This window comes from Stomoxys calcitrans, chromosome 5 (assembly GCF_963082655.1).
Source record: "Stomoxys calcitrans chromosome 5, idStoCalc2.1, whole genome shotgun sequence".
In the NCBI taxonomy this organism is placed as follows: domain Eukaryota; kingdom Metazoa; phylum Arthropoda; class Insecta; order Diptera; family Muscidae; genus Stomoxys; species Stomoxys calcitrans.
This window is the reverse complement of record NC_081556.1, coordinates 61324577-61346107: the sequence shown is the minus strand read 5'-3', so window position 1 is coordinate 61346107 and position 21531 is coordinate 61324577. Positions and strand designations below refer to the sequence as shown.

The window sequence follows — 21531 nt, the reverse complement described above, 5'->3', positions numbered from 1 at the left end:
TCCCGTAGTAACGTAAGGCCAGAGCAAGATCGGAAATGTACCCACTCCTTGCACCGGTTACACCTTACCGACACCAACCGAAGATGGAGGCGTTTCTGGCAAACCGAACAGAACCAGGGTACAGGGTTCTTGTTAATCCCGGCATGGGTCAGAAGCGTTGGGAGAAGGCAACCCGGGATAAGCGTCTCCCATGACGAAAAATGGAAGAACACGTCCACTGAGGTGGTAGCCCTTACCGATGAAGATTCCATGTAGTCAATCCGGTGCGTACAAGCGGCAGCCTCCATGGCTTTGATTGTTATTTTTAATTATAATAAATACATAAATAAATGCATTACGTTAGTAAATAGAAATATCAAATTATGATCCAATGTATACCATATTTTTCGCAAATATGTGGGGGATTTATTAAAACTTTCTGTTTAGATAAATAGTTTGTCCCTGTCCCTTAATGGAATCTTCTTGGGCGAATTTGCATTTTAGCTAAATCGGATAAAATATACGCATTGGATGAGGCCAAAATGTTTCATTGCATAATGAGTCTATATAACAGCTACAAACAAACATCTTTCAATCTTGATCAAGTATGGCACGGATTTAAAGGAGCCTATCACTGCTGCGACGGGGTTCTTTTACAAGTTTCATTGAAAAAGTGCATATGGTCCAATAATTTTTGTAATTGGTACGATTGTCAAAGGATCTCATAAACATTTTATGTGCCAAAATTATGGTCCGATCTGGTCTTAACTGGTATGCATAGGGGTCCAATGAAACTAAAATTTCCAAATTTTATCGAAAACGGGAAGGGATGCGCATTGTATGGGCCCAAGATCTTAAATCAGAGGATCGGGATGGCAGTCGGTGAATCTAATATGTCAACTATCCCAAATAGAACCGAAATAGGACCATACGGACGGACATGACTAGATCGCGTGCGAGTTTATGTACTTTGAAGGATTGTAAAAGAATAATTGGATATGTTGCAACTGGTGTGACAAAATGAATATGCACAACCCTTCCGTGGTGTATAACAAACAAATTTATTCCGCATTTTCTTGATTATAGAGTATTTGGCTGGGTTTTTAGGATTTTTTTTTTTGTTTTTGGTAGGAAATAATTTTCTTGAGAGGCAACACTGTTCTCCTGCAGGATATTAAAGAGATAACACGATAAGCAGTCTCCTTGTCTGAAACCTCGTTTGGGATTGACTTGTACTGAGAGATTCTTTCAAGTATGTATTAGCAAGTTTCAGATTCTTATTAATTTTGCAGGGATTCCGAACTCAGACATGGCTTGAAATACCTTTACTCATATAGGACTATCAAAAGCGGTTTTTAGTTAACTTTCCAGGATTTGGAACTGGGTGAATATCTGGTCTATGTTGGATTAACCAGGTCTAAAGCCGCATTACACAGTAGGCTCGAAAGTATCTTGTATGCGATGGGGAGGAGACTTATTCCTCTGTAGTTGGCACATTCCGCCTTGTCTTGTCACATCCGGTGTTAAATAGTTTAGAGGGCAATCCATCGGATCCTGCTGCCTTGTTGTTCTTCAGGTGGGTTTCTGTTACTTGGACCTCATTCTGACAAGGATGATAACATTCTATACCAGAATTGGTTCTGCGGTATCCTCTTCGCAGCCATCGTCGGACACTAGCGGCTGGGTAATATGTTCTTTCCGTATTCTCAACACACTATCTCTACCAAAGACCAGATTTCCTTCTTTGTCTCTGCAGGAGGATGTGCTGCGCCGAAGCCATCGATTTTATGTTTGATTCTTTGATAAAATTTACGGACTTCATTTTAAGTCCTGGACATCTTAATTCGCTCACACTCACGTCTTTCCATTTCCTTTTTCTTTCTGCGAATTAGATGTTTCTTCTCTCTTTTTTCTCCATATACCTCTCCTTCACCTGGTACATAGTACTGATTGCAGGGATTGGTTATCTTTGTCTTCTTCTTTGACATGGGCACAAATAAGGCTTTAGTTGAAAAATTTGGCTTTTATGCGGATAGTGGCTATCGTCTTATCCACCAGAGTTTCAGTCTCCAACTGACCACAAAATAACAGCCAAATTCATGCCTCGTGTCATGACAGCTGTAGTATAGTTTGTCACCGTTTCATATTGTTGTGAAGCCAATCTCGGCCTATCGCACTTCCATTAAGGCGGTAATATTACCTTGTACTTCTCCAATACATCCGCCAGTGCGTATACAGCACCGTCTCTATAAAGAGTCCGGACATTCCAGGTGCAGATCAGCAGATCATGGTGCTTTTGTCGTTTGCGTGGGTCGTCAACGTAAGGGGAGTCCGTTTTTACTATGCTTTTGTTTCTCAGATTAATTCTTATAAGTTTCTGGGGCGGGTTACCGACCAAGCCTTATATCAGCATCGGTTATGTGGGATCAAACATGCATCCCTCGATGTCGCGAGCCGTTAGCTACAAAATCCGACGCTTGCCTCCAGCCACCGGAGAACTGACACTGATATTGGCCATTGGTTTTTTGAAGGCGCCAGTAACTTGCCTTGTCATTTCGATTGTCATTGGCACTCAGTATGTAAGTAAGAAATAGTGGGACTCTCTTCTCGAAATCGCTGACTGCCTGTGGCAGCATTTGGAGTTACTCCGCATAAATACGAACCTTTCCACCATCCGTAACCTGTGGATACACCGGATAACTTTAGCTAAGCTTCCCGTATTAACGACAAGTCCCCAGCGACGGAAAGATTTATGCTGCAGGCTTTTAAAAATGCCTCCAAATAATAACCACTGTCTATTTTTAGAAAGAACAGCATCGTCTTCAACTTCCATAATCACTGATTATTATTTGCATGTTATTGGGAAAGTAGTTTTGAATGGCTTAAACGTTTGTGTTTGAAAAACACTCACACAGAAAATTAGACTATTCTCTTTCTTCTACCATATTGTGGGAAATTGTCATGATATGACTGGTGGCATTTTCAATGACAAAATATTATGTTTAAGGCCCTCTATATTACACGATTTTAGAAGTTTAATGTGTATGTGTATTAGCTCTCTTGTAAAGCCAGTTTTTTATTATTTTTTAAAAGCTCAAAGTTCCAGCCCCTATGATGCTCAGAGTTGTCCCGTGTCGGCCGGGTCTCTTATTACGATTTTAATTATTTTATTGAAATTTCATCTGCAGAAAAAATTATAAAAAAATTGAAAATAGAAGACGTATTTTTTAACCTCTCCAACATTGGTGACAAGTATGGTACACATAGATCCACTTTTTAATATAGCCCACTTTATGGCCACTTTCCCTATTTCATTGTTTGCGTTTTTTTTTTAGAAAATTTTAACGACCCGTTCAATATTTATACCAATTGTAGGATTAGAAATCGATATTTTGTCATGTAACAAACGGAATGCTCATATGAATATACCATCCATTCTATGGTAGTGGAATTTCCATCCTCATCAGCATCACGTATTTAAATATTTTGAAGGCTGAGGATGATTTATCTTCCTCTGTAGTTCGGTTTCAATTTTTTAAATACTATTCCAAACTTGTCCATAAACGTTTCCTTAAAGAAATAAGTACTGCCCGATTCAAGTTAAAGCTCAATGATATATAACCTGATTTTTATAACCGAGTCGGAAAAAGGGTGCCACAACACTACTTAGCAGATAAGTTTTACGCTGCTGAATACTAACATGCTACTAAATTTCCATTGAACATTCCATTAAGAAGCAGGGGATACTTCTCTCATATCAATAAATGCAGTCCGATTAATTTGCAAGCTCAATGATAAGGGGTCTACTTTTTTATGCCGAGTCCGAATAGCGGTCTGCATAGCGACAACACTTGGTAGAGAGGTGTTACCATGGCAGGATACCTCACAAATGTAGCCAGCATTAGTGAGGGGATAACAACGCTGAAAAAATGTCTTATGTTTACGCCGGGATTTGAACCCATGCGTTCAGCTTTATAGGCGGACATACCAATCTCTGCACCTGTGAAATCACCATTCTAGACAATGCATGGCTTGATTATTGTTATTCAGATTCTGCTACGAGAGTGATTTGCTGACTTGAAACGTGGCCGCACGGACACAGACGATGCACCCCGCTCTGGTCGCCCCAAAATGGTTGCACTAGTCACGTTTCCAGCGACTACTACCTGTTTGCAAAACTGAAAACAATGTTGCAAAAAAGAGATTTGTCTCCAATGACGACACGATTGCAGAAATTGAAACCTATTCTGGGGCAAAGATAAATCGTTCAAGAAAAATGTTTTCAAATGTTAGAGAAACACTGAAATTATTCCATCGTCCTCGGAGAAAAATTTTGAATAAATATGAATTTTCTGTTCTTAAGGGAATAATTTTTATTAGTTATCCTGCGGATTTCAGCCCATGAGTTAGATTTCAGGTTTACAATTTCAGTTATTAAAAATATATTTTCTAAAATATAAAACACCTACAAAAACATTTTCAAGAAGAGAGAATTTCCCTTGGGTTTTTGGGGATATGAATTAGACCGAAATAAATCCCTGTTTCTAAAAACAAAAGACTTAAGGCACAAACCGAAAACAACAGCTACCACCGCAGCGCAGCAAGTGTTTGTAACAGGGTGTGAGAACCCTCTTCCACACGAAGTATTGCGAAGTCTGAGAGATTTGTTAGTGAGCTAGTAGGGGAGAGAGAGAGAGAGAATGAGAGAGACAGTCTCGCCACCTCGCTATGCAGTACATTCAACAGAAACACTTCCACACATCATACGAAAGTACATACAACGAAGCCATGCGCAGCTCCGCCCACATACCTGACATAGTAAACTTATATACGTCCACAATGACCAATGGCAACGTTTCGATGGCATTGTGATTGTTTAGCACCGACAAAGGGAATAAGACAAAAACTCGAAATGAAGAAGCACTTCGGAACTACCATTAAGTCTATAATAATTTAATTAACGTATAAATGTACATTTGCACCACATCAATTATTGAGTTGACTGTATTCGCCACTGCAAGAAACCTATGTGCATAAAATGGTACAAGCTACTGCACAAAGTCACCAACTGGGCCAGTAAACACCACAAGTTTTGTGGGGGTGTTTAAAACACTGAGCCCTTTTAGTTGTGCGAGGGAATGTGTTTGTTTGTGTGTCCTTTACAAATTTAACCCATGTAAATTGTCCTTACATCAAGTCTTTCAACGCACTTTTTCTGAAAAAATCCTAATGTGCATAATTTATGCGGCTTTGTGGACAATTTAACTGAATTATGGATGATGGTGGGCAAAGTGTTTGCTTTTTCTTTGGCATATCTTTGACAAAGAGTTTAAGTATATCTTATCTGTTTTTGGTCAAATTCATCATATTTTCCTTCTAAGTCAAAATTGTTTTTGAGAAAGTTTTTTTTCGTGCTCATAGATGCACCTTCTTACACATATTTCGTTCTAGCTCTGTAGTCAGTTGCAATTTACCTTCGGTTTTACCCCCACTAAATTAATATGAGGTATAATAAGCTTTGCTGGATTGGTCTAAGCTATGGACCATTATTCAAATGCCACAATCCGCATTGCAAAAACTATAGGATTCAAACGAAACTGACGTCATTACAGATGATCTGTTCCTCGGTCATTACAGCTGATCTGTTTAAAATCTTCTTAATATTTAAATAAATACATATTTGCGATATTTTCCACAAATAAAGAATAAGTTTGTCGATTCAAAGATTAAAATTTGAAGTTAGTTAAGTAAGTTTCTGCAGTTACGAAACTGTCATTTCATAAATATGTCATTTTTGTATGCCAATTGCACATTTGTCCATGAACATTCTGTTAAAGAACAGGGGCATATTTCTCACATAAGTGCTGTCCGATTCAAATTTAAGCTCAATGATAAGGGGCCTTCTTTGAGGTCGAGTCCGAACGTCGTGCCTCAATGGGACACTTCTTCGGGGGAAAGTTTCTACATGTCTGCAATACCAATAATATCGCCATTCCGTTTGTAACCCATCGAAATATTGGTAAAAGACCCCAAAAAGTAATTGCGGATTTTTTAAAAGAAAGTAAATGCATTTTTAATAAAACTTAGAATGAACTTTAATCAAATATACTTTTTTACACTTTTTTTCTAAAACAAGCTAAAAGTAACAGCTGATAACTGACAGAAGAAAGAATGCAATTACAGAGTCACAAACTGTGAAAAAATTTGTCAACGCCGACTAAATGAAAAATCCGCAATTACTTTTTGGGCAACCCAATATATATATTTTTCATCGCCATGACATTTTAAGTCGATCTACCCATGTTCATCCGTCTGTTCGTCTTTGGAAAGCTCGCTAACTTTCGAAGGAGTAAAGCTAGGCACTTGAAATTTTGCACAAATTCTTTCTATTAGTGTAGGTCGGTTGGAGTTGTAAATGGTTCAAATCGATCCATGTTTTCATATAGCTGCTATATAAACCGATCTCCCGATTTGACTTCTTGAGCTTCGTCTAATGCTGCTTTTACGTTATGACTTCCAGCATCTGTGCAAAGTATGGTTGAAATTGGTATATAACCTGATATAGCTGTCATATTAACCGATCTCCTGATTTGACTGCTTTAGCCTCTAGATAGCACATTTACCGCCCGATTTGATTGCACAGTGAATTTTTCGGAAACCCTAAACATACGTGCCAAATATGGTCTGAATCGGTCCATAAGCTGATTATCTCTCGTATTAATCGATCTTCTAATTTTTCTTGAATCAGAATCAGGCTTGAATCAGTTTATAACTACTAATATATAATAAGGAGATACCGGGCAATGAATTTCGCAAATGCTATCCGTGGTAGAGGGTATACGAGATTCAAAGATGGACATGCTCAGCTTTGCGCTACGGTGGCCTCCATTTTTGTATATTGTTACAAATCCTTGCATGAATTTATCGTAAAAGATCTTATAATTTTACATAAACAACGTCCCAACCATTTCCACAAAAGATGTTTTCTTGTCAAAAATTTCGTTTGTGACCAATGAATATTTTTTTTTTGCGTGTAGAAAACAGTTCAGATTTACGATTTTCACTTCTTGAGTCTTTGTTAGCACATTTATAAACCGATCTCAACATTTTGTACAATCCCGAGTAAAAAACATTGATATGGTCAGTTCCATATACATCTGAGAAAAGATAAAGTTGGTTCTAATTGAATCTGCCATATCCAATTAAATATAATTACATCTGATGATATACTATATATATATAACTATATTGGGTAGTAGATTTAATTGTATATAGGACCAGATATAATTTTATCCGGTATATCCAAAGTGATATGCTATATATAACTATAACTGGCATTGGATACACAATTATATCTGGCCTTAGATATAATAATATCTTGGGCTATATATATCTAAATCTTGCGCTGCAAATAACTGAATTTTGTTCTCAAAAACGGCTAAACCGATTTTCATGAAATTATCCCAGATGGTAAAGAAGTTTAAGAGAAATTTTGTATGCCACCTTATGATACCCCAAAAACACGAAATTGATATAAAACTTTGGGGTCCAATAAGCTAGGGGGACGCCTCATCCCAAAACCCACACGAAAGGATATGTTTACCGATTGGGACAATATGGGTATCAAATAAAAGCTATTTAGGAGTAGAGTACGAACTTGATAGACAAATTTCACCCTAAGTGTTCGGGGGGTCCCCCCCCCCCCCCCCACAAAACCACCCAACAGAACACCGCTTTGGGCAATATGGATATCAAATTAAAGCTATTCAATGTAGAGTATGTGTCTGACATAAAAATTTGTTCCTTGGTGTCTGAGGGGTCTGCCCGCCCATACTAAAAACCCCCGGCAGGGCATATTTAGCAAGCAATATAGATATCAAATGAAAGCTACTTAAAAGTAGAGCAATAATCTGACGTAAAAATTTATTCCTTGGTGTCTGAGGGGCCTCCACACCCCATAAAATCCCTCAACAGGACATATTTACCAATTGGGACAATATGGGTATTAAATGAAAGGTATTTGGAAGTTGAGTACACATCTGTTATACTAATTTGGTCCAAAGTGTCTACGGGGTCTCTATGGCTAGGGTATAGCTAGACATACCTTAAACTGTTGGAAACATTTCAAGCTATAATTGAAGTTCAAAAAAGTGAAAAAAATTTGGTTAAGTGTGAAACTTTTGAAATTCAGTAAAAAGTTGGCCATATTGATCTTATGATAACGGAGTGGTTTGATATCAAAATGAAACAAATTGGCTTTAAAAACTTTTCTTAATACCCCCACTTTATGAAAATGGAAATAAATTATAAGGCATTGATGGCCAAAGTTTGCGAAAATCTGAAGGAAATGCGAGTATCTTTTGAAAAATTTTGCAAATTTTTGACAAAAAAGAAACAATTTATTTCTCATTGAACATAATGTCATTTTTAAACCGCCAAATATATAGTTATGATTCTTTTTTTATTCTGTGCATTCATATACTGGCACAATTTGTGTGAAATTTGAAGTATAAAGCTTAAAAATTAATGGAGTTATCTCAGCCTGTGTTAGATATATGGACCTACAACACCACTTTCCTGAAAGCCTATGTCTTCCTCTACAAGTGTCTAGAACATTATGTACAGCTATAATCAACAGATAAAAAATGTATAATAAACAAAAAACAAATTAAGATATTAATATACATAACTGGATCTGTTTATATCTCGGACGAATTCGAGATGCAATTGTATCTAATTGTATTAAATTATATCAGATTGTATTCAATTATATCGAATTTGATACAATTATATAAGATGCCAGATCTCACCATATCAACTTTTTTTCTCGGGATGTTATATTTTATGACCGTTGAACATTTTATCAAAATCGGTTCAGATCAGGATATAGTCCGACTAGGCACATAGCATTCTATTATGACTGTTGAAAGTCTTATCAAAATCGGTTCAGATTAGGATATAGCCCGATTTACACTTACGGAGCCGTAGAAATTAAAATTTCGCATATGAATTTTGAATGAGTATTTAGATAAAACATCTTACATTTTCAACGTAAACAAAGTCCCAACGATTTTTATGCCCTCCACCATAGGATAGGGGTATACTAATTTCGTTATTCCGTTTGACACACATCGAAATATTGTTCTAAGACCCCATAAAGTATATATGTTCTTCATCGCCATGTCCATCCGTCTGTCCGCTAGGCACTTGTAATTTTGCACAAATACTTCTATTGATGTAGGTCAATAAGCATTGTAAATGGGTCATATCGGTCCATGTTTTGATATAACTGCCATATAAACCGATCTTGGATCTTGGCTTCTTAAGCCACTAGAGAGGCGCAATTCTCATTCGGTTTGGCTGAAACTTTGAATGAAGTGTTTTATTATGACTTCCAACTCAGTATGGTTTGAATCGGTCCATAACCTGATATATCTGCCGTATAAACCGATCTGAGATATTGACTTCTTAAGCCTGTATAAGGCACAATTCTTATCCGACGTCCTCGAGTTAACACCACACCACCTCAAGCATTCCATGATCGCCCGGATCTCCGCCTGCAGGTCCGTTTTATGGTCAGGCAGTCTAAAACAGATCTCAGTCCTTGGGTTCTCAATGTAGTTCCCCAGGCCCCACCCTGTCCTCTAGCTTTGATCCATCCGTGTTACATGATCTTCCAGATGGCAATACTACGTCACTTCAAGACGGTACAGGTGGCAGCAACGCCTCGCACCCGACCTCGAGTGTTATCTTAGGTTTCCAATCGGAAGCCATTTCCCTTCCAGGTTTCCTAACGTCGCCACGAGTATACCGCGATGGAATGAGCTGCTCCCATCCTCAATCCACTCTCCCATCGCCTTAAGTCTGATGATGCCCCATTTTGAACCTACGCATAGTGCCCAACATCTGTGAGTACGATCCTGAATGTGACACTTCCAATGAAGTTTCCTATCCAAGATCATCCTAAGTATTTGACCTTGTCAGATATCGAAATTGCTCTATTGAGGAAATGTGGTGCGTCAAATTAGCCCACACTCATCTTCCCCGTGAACAGGCAGATTTCAGTCTTCTCTGTGTTAACACTGAGACCCCTGGGTCTAGCCCAGTCGTGTGCCATCTGCAAGACCCTTTCGACCCTGTTGCAAAACTGTTTTAGATCCTTACCCCTTAGAAGTATTATAAGTCGTCTGCGTAGCACCAATGTACAATAATGGTAAATAAGGCAGTTGGATTGCAAGTAAGTTCGCTTTAATTTAATCAATAAGTTTAATTAATTTTTGATTTTAACCAATAAGTTTTAAGTTTTGCTGCGCTGCCGCAACTGAATATTGATGAACTATATTTAAAACAAATAACTGTCTGATCGGAAAACATGCTGACAGACTGAAGGTTGCAAGTAACGACTTCTGCAGAAGCTGCGAGGACGTCGAGGAAGAGCAGACTATAAAACAGAAGGAGTTCCATTTTGGGTTCTCATTTCTCTGAGAACTAGTCTGATTTAAAGGATGAATTCTTAAAGCGATCTTTATGGTTGAATGGTATAATCTAGAAGGCATCATTCGTCTCCGGTTTCTGTGGTATCACAACGGACGAAAACGTCTAAGTGAGTCTGATGGCAGACTGCCACTTTAACCTAACCAAAACTACTACAGCAGTGATGTGGGGTATAACTCAATCGTTTATGTGACAGCAAAAAGGTGTAAAAGACTAAAAACAGCTTTACATTTATTAAATTGAATATAATTGTTCAGCAGAATTAGAAACAGATATATAATTAAATTACAATAAAATAAAAAAATACAAACATTGGGAAAAGTACAGCTAATAAGCACGGTTGTCGAGCTTGGTTAATGTGATAATTGTATCATAAATGCGTTTTTGCTATTAATATGGTTCAAATACAACATACCAACGCACGGCCCTTGAAGCCATTACACCTAATATGGTTAAAAAGTCTTCTAGCCAAAGACGAAACACGTCCCATAGTGGTTGGTGTGTGTTGCTATCTTTGGCTTTCCTTTTCCATTTGCATCTCCGATCATTGAGCTCGTCTCAAAAGAGAAACAAACAAAGATTGTAAAATTTAATGGTCTTCGTCCTAACAGGAAAAACTTCAAGAATGTAAAATAAACAATGTTAATATTTTTTTCTGTAAAAATGGAATTTTGTTGGATAAATTTTGTGCAGTTAGGGCTCAATATGTAGCTCTCATTTTCGCTAAATAGCTCTAGCTATTACATTTTTTCAAGAATATTCAAAACTTCTGCACAATCTTTTTTCAATATCGGTCTAAAACTTGATATATATTGAGCTCCCATACAAACCGATCTCCCGATTTGACTTCTTGAGTACATGCAAACCGATTTGGCTGAAATTTTGTATGCAGTGTTCTATTACAACTTCCAATAACTGTGCCAAATAAGATCCAAAGTCCAGTCTATAACCTGATATAGCTCCCATGTAAACCAGTCTGCTTGTTCGGTTCCTAGAAGCTTTAATTTTTGTTGGTTTGTCAGAAATCTGGTATGTAAAATAAAATTATGCCCTTCAACTAATTTTATTTTGTTTATATTTTAAACAGAATCCATGGTGGTGGGTTCCCAAGATTAAGGGTTCAATAAAGCTTATAAGCATGAGTTATTGTAGGCTCTGCACTGATTCACAAGATAATAATATTATCTTATGTATCGATAAAAATCTGATGAAAAACAAAGAGAGTTTTGCGAGACTCTGGAAAATGATCTCCTAACGACACGCAGATAACTATATTTTATATTACCTTGTTAATTAACAGTTTTATTCATTGGACAAAAACAATCAGTTGCTTGTGACAAGAATGCAGATTTTTTGATAACTATTTAACAATTGTATGAGATTGATTTATCTGGTAACGATTGTTATAAATCCGAGTGTATGCAAAATATACAATAAGTGAGGTTATTATTTGGTTAAAGTAGGTCAGAACCTACAATAAGTTATGCTCACTGATCAATGTTTTATGGAACCCTTAATACGCTATTAATGTTTTATGACTAAAGCTTTTGATGAAAATTTGCTATAAGAAGTTCATAAAGTCTCTATAACTTTTTGTAAATACGGCTGTAAGTCTATAATAATTGTAAAATGCAAACAGGGGCACAATTCTCACATATCTATGATTGCTATCCGATTCAAGTTTTGAGCTCAATGATAAGGGGCCTCCTTTTTATAGCCGAGTCCAAACGTCGTGCCGCAGTGTGATACCTATTTGGGGAGAAGTTTTTACATGGCATAGTACCTCACAAATGTTGCCAGCATTAGGAGGGGAAATTTACCGCTGAAAATTTTTTATGATGGTCTCGCCGGAATTCGAACCCACGCGTTCAGCGTCATTGGCGGACATGCTAACCTCTGCGCGACGGTGGCCCCACTATAATAGTTGTAGTAAGTATTAACTTACAAAAATACACCTGTGAAATTTAGCTATCCTTAGCTATCCAGTGTCAAATTTGCAATTAGGAACAGGAACAAACTATAATATCGAGTTGGCAAGTATGAAAAGTTCGAACCACTCAAATTTAACGCATTTTAATTTGTCTAGGGCATGGAGGCATTGCTAATGTTCTTAGTTTAGTACTGACTTTGACTTTTCGCCCAAACAACTGTCAAAACGTTTCATAACAAAATGGTGACGAAGAAAATGCGAACACATTCCGTAGAACTGAGTTCTAAAGGGTGATTTTTTTGAGGTTAGGATTTTCACGCATTAGTGTTTGACAGATCACGTGGGATTTCAGACATGGTGTCAAAGAGAAAGATGCTCAGTATGCTTTGACATTTCATCATGAATAGACTTACTAACGAGCAACGCTTGCAAATCATTGAATTTTATTACCAAAATCAGTGTTCGGTTCGAAATGTGTTCAAATTTTGACATATAGACCCATTTGCCAAAATAGGGCCTAAACGGCGTTAAATATGGTCCATTTCGCTGGAATTTGAAATAGTGAATTGTATTAAAACTGCCGGTGCAAAACGGCTTATATTTAGATATAGCTGATTTTGCTGAAATTTTAAAAGACGGAGTTGTTGGCAGCTCCTCATCATCGGACCATATTTCGATATTGATGCCATATAGGCTGATCTGCCCAAAATAGGATCTAAAGACCGTAAAAGACGCATTTATTATCCGATTTCAGTGGAATTTGAAATAATGATTTGTATTAAGTCTGCTGATATGGACCCAAATATGATACCGAGCTGCCATGTAGACCGATCTGGGTTTTAATGTCACACAAAACGATTTTATTGCCCGATTTCGCTGAAGCTGACTTGTATAGGAGTTCTCGGCTCCTGAATTAAATATGATCCGGACCAGCCCATGCTTAGCTAAAGCTATGGATATGGTTGTGGAGTTATAAAAAGGATGATGCATATATCGATGGTGCCGGGTATCCAAAGTTCGGCTCGGTCAAACTTAATATCTTACTTGCTTTAATTCGATCAATTAATAAATGTATTGAAAATTCCAATTAAAAAATTAATTGGAAATTTTATAAAATTGCGATAATTTTTTTTAATTAAATATTCAATTTTTTCAAAACCTGTGATAGCAAAGACAACAACGAGACTTTGAATAGAATACTTTATATTTACTACCTTAATCGGGCAGCAATTATCCGAGATCCTTTATTATCCGGAATAGAAAATATATTTTTGTATTTTTTCATTGCTTCGACTATCCGTGATTACCTCTATTATGAAAATCAAAATAAAGACGGGAGACGGGAAGACAGGAATTCTCTTGTTTTAATTTTTTGTTTACAGAAAGTGACTCCGTTTGTTGGTTTCAACCCCGAAAAATCTTGTAAACCCCAGAAGAATCAAAAGTGGAGTTATATAAATTTAAGAACGGTCGTCAAGAACTATTTCAAGAAACTCCAGTTACAGGCTCAATGATATGGGAAATTTCGAAAATATTCCACTCAAAATTGAACATAAGTTCGGAATGTGAATATTCTATCGGCTGAAGTAGCCATAGTTCATCCTGAACTGCCAAAAGAGAGACTAACTGCATTATTGTGTGCAAATACTGCTGGTACAATCAAGTGCTCGACGTTAGTTCTTGGAAATTGCCCGGTTAAAAAGCTTTTAAAATGGTTCTACATTTTATTACTCAACTAAGTTTCCATTTAAAGAAAATTGGTCTGAAAGACGATAGTAAAATCCCGATCTTCATATGTTTAATCGTTTAAAGATGTTGCTAATAAGGACATCTTAACTTAACTTGGATCAAACAACTGCAAATATTTTAACAGTCTCAACTTGATCCTGTTATAACGAACTCCAAACCAATTAGTTCGTTCAGTTTTATTATACTTGTTATTATACAACTACGCGGACAACGTAGTTTAAAAAATAAAACTTCTTTACGAACGAAATTCGTACCTACCTTTAGACTGGTACTATATTCGCTTTTCGAGAAATTTGTTCGTGCTTACTTGTTTCAGATAACAGATTTTGAAGCAAACAAAACTTCCTGATTTTTTTCAGTGGGATTTTCCCAACAACTTATGAGACTATTTTAATAAAAGTATTATGTTATCAATCACAATTCAGCTGTGAAAAACGAACCAGCCATTTGACAATAATTACTCTTTATTTTCCACTGTTGAACAATTTATATTAGCATTGAAAAATTATTTTTTTACTATTAACTGCCAGAAAAGTTCAAGATTTCCCAAACAAAAAATTAACAGTAAAACAAAACTTTCAATGGTTTAAATTCTCGAAATAAGATACTAAATATCAATTGCTACCTACCTCATAACTTAGGAAATTGAGAGCGAAAGTAAATCGGTACAATTTCTTAGATTTATTTATAATTAATGCAAATAATTATAGGGATATCTTAATTAAAGTCACAAAAGTTTTGCAAAAAACAATTATGGCTGCGTACCCTTTTGGTACAAGTTGATGTGACTGAATTAAGGCATTGACTTAAAACGTTTTTTTAACACTGTTGACGTTGTAAATGGAAACACGATTTACCCATTAGGACTCTCCATGCCGACCACACCACAAGCAAATGCAAGCATCAAAAAGCTACCACCGCCACAAAAAAAAAATTGAAACATTACAACAAAGCCAAACATTAATGCAACACAATACGAACGAATTCAAATGCGAGTTCCAACTTTCCAATGTGTCAATCTTCGTGAGCGTTGTGCATTGGCCCAAATACATAAGTTCCCATGCTCCGCCTCTTTCATGTTCCAATGTATGAATCGACGAACTGTGTATGCATGTATGTATGTATATGGCGGGTTTCAACACCAAACCACCACAAAATTCTCTCACAAATTCTCTCTCACCTAACAACAGACACTCTCTCATATGCAAGGAGCAAACAAACGGAGCCACATCATACGTGCCACCACCACTGCCAACACAATGCCAAAAAATCTGCTCCAACCGCTTTACATCAAAGTTATCAGCATCATCGAACTGTGACCATAAAAGACTCACACTTAGGCTTAGCAATAGGAGAGCTAGTATGTATGCATGTGTGTTCTAAACGGGCTGAGGAGATAGGTTGTGGTTTGTGGTGCGTTGGGTATAGATGTGTGCATGTGAAGCCATGTGTGTGTGGGCGCCATTTATCACCTCGTACTCTTCGTTTATTTGTATGGGGACTGGTGAATGGTACAAACACACACACACACAGCCACCTTCACTCAAAGTCTCCGTATCCGTTATCTCTTTGGTTTTGGACTTGGATGCCAGCCACATTGGTTACATGCGGCGGACCCAAATAACTGCACACTCTTGAACACGCTCTAGCACGAGTTTGTGTGTGAGTGTATGAGCACTGAGTCTGGTCCGGCATGCTGTCCCAATCCCATTGCGTCGAACAATAACCAGAACGTTAACTAATGATGATGTGATGGTAGTAGCACCACCAGTCTTGGGTTGTCGCTCGTAAGCATAGGACGTCGCTTGTTAAGTTCTTGTTGTTGTTTTTGCTGTCGGGCATACTCGTGCAAACCGTTGTTCTTTTGTTAGCCTCTGCGTGGCACCTCGAGTATACCGCGTTGGTGTGGGCCGGTGTGCACTCGACTCAATTGCTTTATTGAATCATAACGAGGCATTAGGTCTTAAAGAGTCCCATTCAAGAGTCATCATCATTCACAACAGCAAATATCTCAGCTCGGTCTCTGTGATTCTAGCAACGCCTTTTGAAGTTTATCTTGTTACTCGTGCATGTAAATGTGTGTGTGTGTATGCAATGCGGTGAGGTTTTGGCTTAGTTCGATACGGTTTTAAGTGTACAAATATTTAGTTAATCATTGGTGCTCATTGTAAATGGACGTTACCCTGATCTGATCAGTTTATGAATAAAACAAAATCCCTAATTATCCCAAAATCCCTAATCAAGGAGAAACCGAATAACAACCAAAAGTTTGAAGGACAACATTCCACGAAAACAGCAAAAGCAAAGCCAATAAAATAATGACACCCTCAGCATTAATACAAAAAGAAATCAAACAAAGTTTCTTAAATTGATTTCAATCGAAGTGTGTGTGCGTGTGTGTAAGTGCTTAGATAATCTATAATGGCATTGAAGATGCTCTATCGAGGACCCAGTTCAAGACTTGAAAATCTAATTGAGAAAATACAAGCAACCAAGGAAATTGTTAATACCGGTAATTAAAATATAATTTGTATCAATTTGCTTTAGAATCACAATATCAGTCAGTGGTTCAGCTAAAATAAAATTCGTGATTTTAAAAACTGCAAAAGAAAACAAAAACTAAAAAATCGACCACACAATCTTAAAATCAGCGATGCGGGACCACGTACACAATATGTCACATTATTACTTAGAAATAGTGTGAAAATGTGTGAATGTGTCCATCACTGTTTTATATCAAAACCCAACATATTTAAATAATAATCAATTAAAAAGTGACCAAATTGTCACAATGATACATTAATCTCTATGAAGGATTACGATCTCTATCTTAGCTCTATAAAATTATACAAAATGTAGCTCAAATATAATAAATAATACAATTCTAATAATATTCAACAACTCTGTATTCTGTCGAATAGACTTCTGGGCTAAACATTACTAGCGCAAGTACCCAAATATGTATAAATACAATGGGCAGGATAAAATACACAGCTAAAAGTTAGCCCCAATTGAACGAAAAATTAACTAATGCCTAATAAAATTAGACTTATTTTGGGACCAAAAATATTTGGAGAGATACACCCAGAAAAATTAGTCAGCTGATATCAGCAAACACTATCTACTGACATTAAATTAAATTTTTTTTTTTCAACTTCTTACCAACTATTAAGGCATTTACTATACATTAATAAAAAAAAGTTCTCAAAGCATAAACATAAAACTAGTATATGGTTGTAAAATTGAAAGATAATATGGAACATAAAACTTTTTGAAATATATATGAAATTTTAGATTTTTTTTTTTAATTTTAAAATTAGAGAACAGCTGAAAATGGTTGCTCTTTTTGCAACAAATTACAACTGCCCCATTTTCAGCAGAACTTCTGTTGGACTAAAAATATTTTTGCTGTTTTAGTAACAAATTTCTCTGAGTGTAGCTTATCAGGTATTCCCTATCGATATTTATAAAAAAAAAAACTAAAGATTGCCAACATCTTTTTGCAGAGAGAGTTCGATATATATGTACCAAGGTGGTTTTGTGTCAAAGGAAAGAAATCGATGTCGGTTTTTTTGGCGACACCCCCTTTAATGTGTAATTTTGTTAGATTTTAAAATTCCCAAAATTTTAGCACAACTGGAAGAAGTCAACTCGTGCTGCTGCGGCCTCAAAGTTTGGAAAATCTCGATTTTTTGGCGACTTTGGGAAATTTCGCGTCCCATATCTCTGAAACAGCTAAAGCTTGCACTTTAGGGACATTGGCTTCATTACGAGTATCTCGAATTCAGTACTTCTAACATTCTTTGTTATTGAACATGAAATATTAAAAAGAGAATGGCCTTTAATTTGACGTATGACACGTGTAAGTAGCTTTAGCCATTGCGGAGATATGGGTCGCCGAAGTTCCCAAAGTCGCCAAATAGACAAAAAATCGAGATTTTCCAAACTTTGAGGCCCCAGCAGCACATGTTAACATCTTCCAATTGTGCTCAAATTTTGATAGTCTTAAAATCTAACAAAAATTAAAACCACCGTAGCATGTACTTAAGGGAAGTTAAAAGTAAATTTGATTCCAATTTAGTATATTGAAAAAAGTACTTAATTTTTCTTTTAATATGCAGATTGCTTCCGAATTTTTGAAATAGAGATAAAATGGATAACGTTTATTTAACTCGCATTGAGGAGTAATTATTCCGAACAAATCTTACGGAAAAACTAGCATATAACAGAACTTAATGCGACATCTCCACTGGTATTATTTATTTTCTAAAACTTTTTTTGAATCTAAATTTTTTTTCTAACGAGATGAACCAACTCCAGCTAAACAGATCGTGCTTCACTCACCCATTCAAAAAACAAACCGTATACAAAAAATGCATTTTCTTTTGTAAATGGATACATTTATATATTCTACCAGCAACCTTTTTATTTGATTCTGCAACGTGATGAAATTTACATTACAAAGTCCTCATCATTGATGGTACTAAGCCACAGTTAAAACTTATTCTATACAAATAAAATAAGTCAGCTGATATTAAATTAAAAATTTTCTACTTTTGGATAAAACCATACAAAATTGTTTATCCTTCAATTAAACAATTAAAGCATTTACTTATTTTTTGCCAATTTTAAGCATACATACAAAATCTTTTAAACAAAAAAAGCATAAGTATGATATTAGTAGTTTTGTCTGATGATATTCAAATTCAGATGTGTGCTTCGCAACCTACTCTATTTGGATTAATATGTAGCGCACCATCATCAATTTGCAAAATTCTGCTGATGAAGATTCATGGCTAATCAGATATCGCGGAAGCCGGTCAAATGCTTTTAAGCTAAATCACACATTTTGCCTTACTTTTTAAAGTTCTTTGAATACCAAGCATTGAACGAAAAGGTCTAACAATATCCTGCAATTGAATCTAAATAATTGATTAAAAACTGTATGCTAAATATCATTAAAATTAAAATACAAGACGAAACATTAATTTTTTTAAGTATTTTTGACATATTTAGGCTATTTTTAACTTAATACCATCTGAAAACAGCAGAAAATGATTGCTGTTTTAGCAAATAACTACTGCTGTCCCATTTTCAGCAGAGCTTCAGCAAACATTTTTGCTGTTTTCACTAACAAATTTCTCTGAGCGTATTTTTTTTTAATGCAATTATTTTAGTATGTCACAGTTTTATTGTTAGACTTTGTCCAGCTGAAACCAATAGGCCTTGATTTATCTTCTATTTGGAATAGAAAGCAAAACTAAAAACCTTTTTTTAAAGTATAGGCAATGAATGGTTAGCTATAAATGCATTCGGCAAGCTACGGAAATCGCGATCTCAAAGCTTAATCATCAGACCGCTAAGCCCCAAAAAGACGACATTCTTCCCCTTACCAATTTCTCAGCTGTACAATGGTAGAGATGTTTCAGACGAACATTGCATCATACCAGGATACCTTACATCGAGCGCAGTAAAAAAAAGTTTACCCCAAACCGCCATACCTCTACTCAAAAAGATCATCTAGCATCAGCAACACCCAAAATTACCAAAACCTGTCAACCCACAATCTTTGATTGCCAAACAGTAACTTTTCACACACAGATTTCTGTTACTTATGATATTTGAAATGTTATATTTAATAGCAGTTTCTTTGGCAAAAGAGTAGATTCCAATAATTTATAAAGTTTTTATTAAAATAAGACAAAATTTGCACAAAGTAAAATGAAATTTTTATACCAACTATGGGTAAAATTGTCACTAAATACTGGGATATTCATTTACTTCTGGGTATGGTGACGTCCAAAATTAAGTTTGAATCTCAAGAGTGCGATTAAAATGAAGGACAAAAAAAAGAACAGAAAAAAATAAAAACTAGCTTCAATAAAGAAATTTGTACATTCAATTAAAAAATTTGCTGAAATCGGTCCTATAAAAGAAATTTGTATTATTGATTAACAATTTTGCATTTGGATTTATGATAAGCTCAAAAATCCAATTAAAGTTGTTATAAACTCCATAAATCAATAATTTTGAAAGTTTTCCTATCGTTTTAGCAACTTTTTTACTGTTTTAATAAAAATTAATAATTGTTTTTTTCACATGAATAAAAAACTTTTTCTTTGATTGGATTAAATTGTATATATAAAAAATTAAGTAAATCGCCTAAAAAATATATATATATATTACTTATTCAATGATCCCAGGCTTCGAAAAGAAGCGAAAATTTGTTGTTTCCATTATGAGTTCTCTCGTTCTCGCATCGTCGGGGACATGGTCTGTAAAGAGTATTATAGTATTGAAAACAATTAAGGATTTTGTAAGTAGCACGGAATTCCCAACTTAAAATTTTCTTTTTTAGAGGTTACTTTATAGTTTTTGGAGCACACAACAAGCCAAATATTGGGTTAGGTGTATGTCCATAGTGGAATTGGGTGGAGTATTATAAAAAAAATTAATTTGTATACATATTTTAAATGATTTATAATAATTACCAATCTTAGCATTTTGCTCACAATACCACGAAATCTAGATCTTGACCACATGGAACTTAAACTTTTCAAACAAACAACCATAAAAACAATTCCCTTTTTTCGGTTAAGTGGAAAACAGTTTATACATAACTATACGGATAAAAATACAATAGAAATATTCTTTCCTTCCTTTTTGTATAGTTGTAAAATTCTACAACGATCACCATTTCTGACCATCCAACCAAGTTGTGACACATATTAACTTTGCAAGCCTTATATGTTTAAGCCTCTAAATCAACTTTTTGAGCTCATTGCACGCTCATGTTTAATTAAATTTCTCTTAAATGTTATTGTATGTTTATGTTATATCTTCAATTGTCGTCAAATATGGCCAGATTTTACAATTTCAGTCGACTTGAGTTTGAGTTTTATTAGGTTCTTTGAAACTTGGACAAAGTAATGACATTAAATCCTCAATTACGTATTCCAAATAGGCTCTATAAAGTTTTATGTTGGCTTTATCAAAATATCCGATGCAAATCCAAATAAATACAAAATACGATTATTTAAATTATCAGTAATAATAATAATAATTGATTGATGAATTAAAACAAATATCCGTAGGTTCATTTTTTTGCTCTCTTCTATACAATACGAATACTCAATTCGCAATAGATAAACACTTTCTTATTTATTAGCACTAATTTGATCCGAGCCGAATTTTCCTCAAACATCACGTTATATAGCAAGAACGAATTTATTTAAATATCTTCATTAGCCTTCTCTATGCTAATAAAAGCCATATTGGAATATCTCTTGCCTAAATACAGTTACAATTTTCTCATGGCTTACAAATATTTTTCACATTTACTGGTGACATTTGTGAGAATGTCAGTCTTGTAAAACTTT

The 21531-nt window shown here is 35.6% G+C and overlaps 1 protein-coding gene across 2 annotated transcripts in view; it reads left to right on the top strand.

The window, feature by feature from the left end:
* LOC106088697 (zinc finger protein 423 homolog) overlaps positions 1-21531 on the top strand; it is a 145658-nt gene that overhangs the window by 103769 nt on the left and 20358 nt on the right. The window contains exon 1 of one of the 2 annotated variants that reach the window (XM_059370004.1): positions 16305-16664. The exons of the other annotated variant lie outside the window; for it this stretch is intronic. Within the exon in view, the coding sequence (XP_059225987.1) occupies positions 16574-16664 (91 nt within the window). The 5' untranslated portion in view covers positions 16305-16573. Of the gene's footprint in view, positions 1-16304; positions 16665-21531 lie in introns of those variants that run through there. 2 annotated transcript variants of the gene reach the window in all.